This window comes from Cordyceps fumosorosea (assembly GCF_001636725.1).
Source record: "Cordyceps fumosorosea ARSEF 2679 chromosome Unknown scaffold_7, whole genome shotgun sequence".
In the NCBI taxonomy this organism is placed as follows: Eukaryota; Fungi; Ascomycota; class Sordariomycetes; order Hypocreales; family Cordycipitaceae; genus Cordyceps; species Cordyceps fumosorosea.
Window position 1 is genome coordinate 61,292 of NW_017387307.1, and position 8,827 is coordinate 70,118.

General features: G+C 53.6%; 3 protein-coding genes across 3 annotated transcripts; 2 read left to right on the plus strand and 1 right to left on the minus strand.

Moving 5' to 3' along the window:
- Positions 1-1,300: 1,300 nt before the first annotated feature.
- Positions 1,301-2,074, plus strand: ISF_03560 (Retrieval of early ER protein Rer1; the record flags this gene model as incomplete). Its single annotated transcript, XM_018847166.1, has 4 exons — positions 1,301-1,369; positions 1,446-1,563; positions 1,634-1,933; positions 1,989-2,074. 4 exons carry the CDS (start codon positions 1,301-1,303, stop codon positions 2,072-2,074), a joined length of 573 nt encoding a protein of 190 aa, XP_018705373.1.
- Positions 2,075-2,669: 595 nt separating this feature from the next.
- Positions 2,670-4,176, plus strand: ISF_03561 (RNA polymerase II-associated, Paf1; the record flags this gene model as incomplete). The annotated part of the gene is made up of 2 exons (XM_018847167.1): positions 2,670-2,940; positions 3,014-4,176. 2 exons carry the CDS (start codon positions 2,670-2,672, stop codon positions 4,174-4,176), a joined length of 1,434 nt encoding a protein of 477 aa, XP_018705374.1.
- A 396-nt stretch (positions 4,177-4,572) lies between these two features.
- On the minus strand, positions 4,573-6,492 carry ISF_03562 (Lipopolysaccharide-modifying protein; the record flags this gene model as incomplete). Its single annotated transcript, XM_018847168.1, has 3 exons — positions 4,573-4,681; positions 4,747-6,155; positions 6,208-6,492. 3 exons carry the CDS (start codon positions 6,490-6,492, stop codon positions 4,573-4,575), a joined length of 1,803 nt encoding a protein of 600 aa, XP_018705375.1.
- Between the last annotated feature and the right edge of the window lie 2,335 nt (positions 6,493-8,827).

Genomic DNA, 8,827 nt, shown 5'->3' on the forward strand with positions numbered 1-8,827 from the left:
GTTGGGCGTAGGGAAACCTTTGTTTCAATTGAGTCTCTGCACAGCAAATCCTGACGTGACACGGCGGTTCTGGGCAAGGAATCGTTGCACAACCAGTACAGCGATGGATGATGCTAGCGGCAGAAGGGCGGGGCGGCGGCATAATTATTGTTTTATAGCAGCTGATGGGCTGGAAAGCGTCGGCTTTGAGCCATGGCGCTGGTTCCGGAACGGGCCGGGAGACTATATACCTATGTACCTACCCTGTGTACATAGGTAAATACCTAGTGGTAAGTACTTCATGACTGGACAAATTACTCTGAAAATCCGAATTTAATATCCGAATTTAGAATCCGAATTTAGACTCTGAGCTTGGCATCCCGCCCATCCGCGCGCTTGTGAGAATAATGACAGTATAATTTAATCGCCCCTCGACGCGCCGCACATCGGCTGGACGGCTAGCTGCGACGGAACGCCGCTGGCCAGCCTCTGCTTAAAGTGCGCCCAGGTCGAGCGCGGGGCGGCTGTGTCCCTGCAAGGCGGACGAGACGGCAGCTGTGCGTTCTGGATCGCTTGCCATGAGAATCAGCCTGGAACAGCACAGTTTTTGCACAGCCAGGGAACGGATGTTAACATTGTGAGTCTCTAGCGCGAAAGGGAAAGTGGCTTTTAGAAAACTGCTTGCCATGCTATGCTGCTGGTAATTTTCGAGCAAAACTTTTGTTCCTCACTGGCTGAGGTTGACAGCAGCAAGTCTTTGCGGTGTAGGAAGCTGGCATTCTAGTACGCACCAATAAGGTAGCAGTAGAAAAATTGGTGGCTGCTCCTGTTAAACAAAAAAAGCCTGTCGCATGTCTAGCTGACAACAAGAAGCTAGAGACGAGTTCAGTGGACAGACAAGGAAGCCTATTAGAGGCACTTATCAATGATCCCATCCCCTTTCGTGGTGGATCTTGGGGCAGTGTCAACGAAGAGAGACAATCGCTGATTGGCTAGAATCAACTTGCGTGTCGGAAACGTACTGGTGCAACAACAGTCCGCCAGGTGCAAGCCCCTCCAAGCCAGATACAGGCAGTCAGCCACTGCAGTCGGCGAAAAAAAAAAATTACGTCTGCCCCAAACCCCTTCTTTGAGGCCAAACCTTGTGTGGCAACGTCCCGAGAACAAGCCACATATAGGTCTTTGCTCCTTGCCTTTCTTCTGTCACCGGAGCGTTGCGCGTCTCCTGTCGGCCAAGGCTGAACTTGAACACTGTTGCAGCATTTATCGCAGCTTCCAATCCCTATACTATACAAACCCGACCACGCGACTTCTAGCAGCCATGGACGCTCCCGAGCCCGAGTCGACGCCTTTCGCGTCTGTTACTGCCCATACTACCAAGCTCCAGAGAGTGCGTCTCGCCACTTCATGCGACGTCGCGATGCTGCATTGCGACATCTTTGAAACCGACCGCTAACATCGAGCAGCAATACCAAGCTCTCCTTGACCAGTCCACGCCATACGTGCTGAACCGCTGGATCGGCACCGGCGTCACCCTCATCCTGTTCTTCATCCGCATCTTCGTCGCCCAAGGATGGTACATCGGTAGGAGCAGTCCTGCATAACACTGCTGATATCTCTCCCCGAAGACGCGGCTAACCGCACTCTGCTCTAGTTGCTTATGCGCTCGGCATCTACCTGCTCAACCTCTTCCTCGCCTTCCTCCAGCCCAAATTTGATCCCTCCAACGATGACCTCGACAACGACATGGAGGACGGCAACGTGGGCACCCTTCCCACCAAGAGTGACGAGGAGTTCCGACCCTTCATCCGTCGCCTGCCAGAGTTCAAGTTCTGGTACTGGGCCACGCGCGCCATCACCATATCCTTCTTCTGCACATGGTTCGAGATCTTCAACATCCCTGTCTTCTGGCCCATTCTCGTCATGTACTGGATGATTCTCTTTGTCCTGACCAGTAAGTGTTTCGCAAACGCGCACTTACATCTGCCAGCTGGTAACACCTACCATAGTGCGCAAACAAATCCAGCACATGATCAAGTACCGATACGTTCCCTTCACGGTCGGCAAACGCACCTACGCTAAGGAAAGCTCGTAGATGCATGCAACATCGTCGCATAGCTAATGCCGCGAGTATCGTACTAGATGTCCGGTGTCCGGTGCACTACACCACAAGAAAGAACTGTATAATATTGTCACGTAGCTCTAGGCGGCTGCTAGGATTTTTATCCTTGCTGTTTGTTTAACCACTGTTTGACTCGGGGCATGGATTCTGGAAAGGAGCAAATTTAGACGGGAATGAGTGCGAAACTTGGCAAATAATCGCTGCTTGCTTGGGAGACAATTGTTTAATGAAGATATAAATAATTTCGATTTCAATTGCTGTATCAGAATAATCACCTCCCTGAGCTCTTGTCTTTTTTTTGAAAGCATGCCGTTCAGATGTACGTGGTGTTGTGCTCTGGCGAACGTGGGGTGGCCCAGTTTCTTTCTGGTGCCACGAGCGCCCCAGCTCAACGACAGAGGGAGCTTGACTTTTCCCTTGAAGCAACCTTGCGCACTGCATCCTAGCCACCAGCACAACGAATCGCTGCTGTCTTTACGCGCAATCTTAACAAATTTTTACAAAGGGCTAATTGAATCCATTACTGCTATCAAGGTGTACAGTTCGCTGCTGTCGCGACTTCTTAAAAATGTCGTCCTCTGGGCCTCGTTCTGGCGAGCGCGTGATTCACCAGGACTTCATCGCTCGCATTCGCTATTCCAATGCCCTCCCGGCCCCGCCGAACCCTCCCAAGCTTCTCGACATCCCAAACACAGGCCTCTCCAGCGGCCAATATACGACACCAGGATTCGCCTCGAGGCTGGCGCGGGAGCAGCCGCTCAACATTGAGGCCGACGCCGAGCTGGGGATGCCGCTAGACTTGGTGGGCATGCCTGGCGTTTTCGATGGCGACGAGAGTTGTAAGTGATTCATAAAAATAGCCACTTGGAGCCGTTGCCGAGTAGTTGAAGCACCAACTTGACGACTTTGCAGCTATTCAAGCACCCGCACATCCACCGCCGGTGCACCCTCACGACAAGCCTCTGCTTAGACCCATTGCTGCGCTCGGCAAACCCAAGGTTGCCGAAGCCAATGTGTCTTTCCTCCGACGCACTGAATATATCTCCTCGCTTGCGACGAAACGATTCGAGGGCAACAGTCCCCGCGCGCTCCTGATGAAGGCCAAGCGGCCTGTTCCGCGCCAAGCCGAGGCCGCCGCCAACGCGCCGCAGACCATCAAGCGCAAGATTGAGCGCTCATTTGACGTGGCCGAAGAGGAGCTGAAGGATCCCAAGCGCATCAGGCACCCGACCAAGAAGCACCTCAAGGCTGTTGAGGTCACACCGCTACTGCCGGACCTGGACGCGTTCCCGGACTCGGGCGCCTACGTGACCATCAAGTTCCTCACGAACCCCATGGCCGGCGGCGGCGGTGGGTCCGGCAGCAAGTTCGACGCGCGCCTGCTCAGTAGTCTCTTCCGGCCCATCGACAAGACGGAGAATGAGGAGCGCTCGTACGAGGCAGCGCTGGCCGCGCACGAGGCCGACCCCGTCGGCAACCCCAAGCCGCAAAACCTGATGAACTACGACTTTTATCTCGGCGATGGGCCCGCCGTCGGCCGCAACTTTCGCCGCAAGTTTGACGTTGACGACCCGGAGCACGGCGACGACGCGCTGTACACGGAGCGCGCGGCTGGCGCCGGCTGCTTCCAGTTCAACCGCGTGCGCGCGTACGAAACGGCGCAGGAGATTGAGCTCGATCACGCGACCAAGTACCAGGACGAGGTGCTGCTCGCGTTCAACGACGATGAGGCGTACCCGCGCCAGCGCGCCGTCTACTACTATCCCGTCATGCAGAAGTCCACCGTCCGCCCGCAGCGCACCAAGAATATTGCTCGCACCGCCGGCATCTACGAGGAGGAGCAGATCGTCGACCAGTTGGATATAACGGTCGACGACCCCACAGAGGAGATGCGTGACGCCATGCGGCGCTACCGCCAGCAGCCCCTCGGCTGGGAGCAGGAAGAGGAGGGGGAGGAAGAGCAGCAGCAGGAGGAGGTGCTGGCGGAGCAGCCAGAGGAGGATGGCGATGCGGAGGATACCAACGCAAGACATCGTTCGCCATTGGAGGCTGAGGGTGACGAGGATGAAGATTGAAAGAGCCGGACGGGGAATGATCTCAGTTGTATTTGTATATCCTTTGTATGAGAGGAGTGGCAGCGAGGGCAAGAAAATATGCGGGGGATTTATTTTCGAGGGCGGCGAAAGTATACAGATGAAGACTTATAGAGGGATGGGATTTCTTCCTCTATTGAAGGTTAAGCGTCCAGCGTAATATATGCCATTCATGCAACAACTGCAGACGTCGTGGTCGTCAATCTTGGTCATCATCATGGTATCTGGTTGTACGTATATATGAAAGATGTTGTGCTTGTTCAAGAAATATCTGATATGCCCAAAAGAAAACGCCTCGGTAAAGTAGTACGTCGCAAAGCATTAGTCCCAGCCCATATATACACACCATCATGTCGTTGACATGTTATCGGATCATCTCTAGTTTCGTTTGGGATCGTTTGGCTGCGCCTGTAGAGGAAGCTTCTTATCCGCGCTGGCCATGTCAAAGCCAATAACCTCTCTATTATCATCAATGACTCTTGCGTATCTGGAAAAATTGTTAGACCTCCATCGTCATAAATCCCGTCCCTCAGGGGGCGTCGCAAAACTCACTCAAGCAGCAGCCGAAAAAACCAGGCCTCCATATCGACCTTGCGGAGCGCACGGCCCGCCCACTCCCTACTCACCGTAGCCATGTCCTCTGCCGCGGCCGATCCCTCATCCGTAGCGCCATAGTAGTGCGCGGCCGCAAGCCAGTCGCCGCCTTGCATGCTGAGCGGCACGTAGTGCAGCCAGGGGCGCAGCCAGCCGGCCGTGTGCCACTCACGAAAGACCGCAAGCTTGAAGACCTGGCTGCGGCTGCGTAGGAACGCGTAGAAGCGCCCGCTGAAGGCGTTTCCGTCCATGTCGAGCAGGAACATGTAGCGCCACGCGTGCTGCATGTCGACGACGTCCTTGATCTTGAAAAACTGCCGCTGCGCCTGGCAGTCGCCCGGATCGCACTGCCCTACATGCGAAAAGTGCACGTCGGTCAGCCGCCGATGGTCGCTGCGCGGGACCTGCTCTCCGGTCCACCGTTGGCTTCCGCTACCACCGCCCTCGGTGAAGATGAGGGTATCGGTGGCACTGTTTATCTTTTCGACAAAGTTTTGCCGGTGCTGCCGCCGCCAGCCGCCGTTGCGGCTAAAGCCACCGGTCGTAGAGCCACGCCAGAAGAGCTTGCCCTTCTTGTCGACCCAGGGCACGTCCAGCGTCTCGTTGTACTTGACCTTGCCGTACCAGTACCACGGCGACGGGTATATAAGGTCCGCGTATGATGAGATCTTGGACTGCGAGAAGACGGGGAACAGGTCGTGCGTCACCTTGAACATGTTAGGGCGGTCAAAGAAGCCGTACGTCCGCCGCAGCGACGGCGTCGAGCAAATGTCCGACATGGCAGTAACGTTATCGACGAAGCCAGCCGCGCTCAGCGCGTACCTGCGCATGTCGTCGTTGGCGCTGTCGTCGTCCTCGAGTGTCCGCGCGGGGCTGTCCGGGGCGCAGGACATCCGCGAGTTGGTCCAGGTCGCTTCGCGGTGAATGTTGTTGAAGCGGGTCAGCTTGGTCTCATCAAACCTCTGCTTCTCGCCAAGCTCCGACGCAGTTGCCGTGAAGTCATTGGCGGGCAGTTTTTGATTTGCTGCCGCCGGCATGGCCACGCGGCGCGCTTTGTCGACGAGGCGCGTCAAGTCGTCGTGCGGCAGCACCACTCGCGGCTCGTCGTGAAGATTGAACGCGAGATTCATATCGGGAAGATAGGGAAGCATGTTTTCGAGCATTCCCACAGTGGCATTTCTTTGCCAATCTGGCCCCCCAGTGCTAAATGCCACTGTGTGGTCGCGGATCGCGATGCCGAGGAGGGCATTGTCGTAGCCCAGAGCCTCTTTTGCGCGGCTGCGAATGGTTGCTGGTTTCAAGCCCCAGAACGGAGTTATGAGGTCATGGACATTGTCAAACTCGTCAATCATCTGAACGTCGTTTCTCTTTGCAAATTCAAACCACTTGTCAAAGTGAGGGGGGGGGGGGGGGGCCAACATCCAACGTGGTTGACTGCCTCGCTACAGTCTGGTCAAACTCCCTCTGGGCATTCTGTGTGAGGAACTTGATAGGGTGCATGGACATGTCAGAGAATTCTTTTGGGGTTGATCCCTGGTCCGCCGTAGGAGGAGCGGGCTCTGTGTCTGATGCCGCTGGCGTAGCGGTCGCTGTTTCTATTTGCGGCTCCGGACTCGGGGGCTGAGGCGGCTGCTGCTGCTGCTGTGTTTGGTGTGGAACTGACGTCGAGATATTGGTATTGCGTGGTATTGTCGTCCCTTCCATGTGAATAAGCGAATTTGAAAAGAAAAAAAATAATGCCACAACCATGACGAGGGCCCATGGCCGCCGCCGGGACAAGAGATCCAGCATCTCGCGAAGACCGGCGCGGGGCGTAACGGGGGGCCGAAGGCGCGCGTCGTCGACTACTTAATCACAATGGATGGAGCATACGACAGAGCACGATGCTCTGATGGGAAATTTTGAGGTGTATAAAATCAAGGGCCACTTGATCTTCAGCTTTGCGGCCCAAAGTTGCCTAGTTGTGCTAGAACTGAAGCTGCTTTTTGCGCAGTGTTGATGGCGGTCACCACGGTGACGCATTATGTCAGCAGGTTTGATCCAACGATATTACTATTTAGGTATAAGAATGAGAGAGCCAAAAGCAACATCGAAAGTGACAAGAAAAGCACTGGTATCAAGATAATTGTCCCTGAATCCGTTGTTTGACAGTAGAAACGGAGGATTGCAAAGTCCAGACAGGGCGTGGTAGATGAAAGAAATAATGGAATGCAGGTAGTGGAGTGGGTTGCTAATTCAAGCGATGCGGCTCGAGGACGGGCAAGAGGAGAAGAAAATTGCGAGACTAATAAATGCAAAATGCAAAATAACTGTAATTTAACATGAGAGGTAAGAAAAATAGGTACTCAATAGCCACTCCGTACGGAAAATGTGTGCTGTATTGGTTCTGCGGCCTGACAAGAATGTCGTTATTCTGCATCTTCTGCGTTGCCATTAGGCTTATTAATAGCAGAACGATGCCAAGGTTTTTCTTCTCGCCCGGCGAAGGTGTGTAGCCCCAACCACAGCTTACGTATGTCCCGGTCCGCAACCGCATTTCTGTAGCCGAGCGCCCGATGGGTCTCAATAACGAGCGAAGATGGTACGAACTGCTTGATGACTTTGGGTAATGGTATTTTTAGATGGAGACCATTAAAATGAAGACAGCTGTTCGCCATTTGAGTGGTGGCTTGCAAGCAACTTCCAACTTCGCGCCAGGAGGCTTACGTATGGCCGCTGTTACTACTAACTTAAAAGGCGCATGAGGCGTAGTGTCATGTAATGAATGTAGCTTCGTAGATGATAGCTCTTGTTCTTACCCAAGTTAACATTCTGACTGGCTCAAGAGGGACAAAAGGAGCGGCAGCCATTTGGCGTAGGGCTTTTGGAAAGGGGGGGATTGGGTCTGGGGCTAATAGTTATTGCTCTATTGATAATATCAACGTTGTTGAGAGCTATCAACACCTGCGCAAGGGTTGATCGGCACCATTGTGCCCTAGGGGTGGAGTGAGTACTAATAACAGCGTCGCCAAAAAGCTGAATCCGACCAAGTGTCAACGTCATCTCTCAGAAATGTGGTGTTTTGCGAGAGCATCTTGTTTCGTAATTTCATAGTTGCTGTCTCGTGCTAGGCACTGAGGTGAGGGAGTACGGAGTAGAGAAATCAGAATGAGAGCCTGTTCGTCCGATTATTCAGTGGTACCCGTAGGTATTGGTCAGGAATTATAGGCCCATATTCGTTCAGTGGACTTATCCACAACTACAAGACCACTTTCTGGCAGTTTTTTTCTTTCTGTTCTTCTATCTACAAAAGCTCTCGGCTTCTCTTCCTATGGTGTATTACTTGAAATCATGTGTAGAGACTTGTACTGAGCACTGTGTCTCTTTACCAGGGCGCGGGCGCACCACGACAGCGAAACAGCTGACTGGCTGCAGGTTTCCAAGTTTCATGGCAATCCTTGTCAACATCCATAAATAGCTTACCAGCTACAGCCTGGCAGCCTGGTAATAATTGTCTCGCTTTGTTGGAATCCACTGAGGCCACCCCAGGGCCCCCTTAATGCAGGAAGATACCTGTTCCAGCAAGAAGCTTCCCTATTGCCTAACTACCTGTTCAGTTGCGCCGCAGCATGGTGGCTGGTGCAGCGGCAAGGTATCTACCGAGCTTTGCGAGATCGGCAGCCACAAAATAGGCACATACGTATGGAGACTACGTACCTCTCTCTTTTGCCTCTTCACATCCTTTTCCCTTGCCAGCTGCCAAGTCGCCAGCTTCCCATGACGATCCTTGACCAGACTTCATTCTTTTGTCTCCTCGCATCTGCTTCCACTTTTGCATTCCTTTTCCCTTCCCAAGTTCCCTTGCTCATTCTTTTACCATCACTACGAATTACCTATCCATCCATTCATTCGCCCGTTCATTCATTCTCTCCGACACCCCACCAAACGGCCTCATTCCCTCCCTAAACTCAAACGGCCTAGCTCCGATCTACAACACCCCAGCGCATGTGCTTCGATGGCGAGAGTCAATAACTCGCCGGCGACCCTATCGTTTGGCACA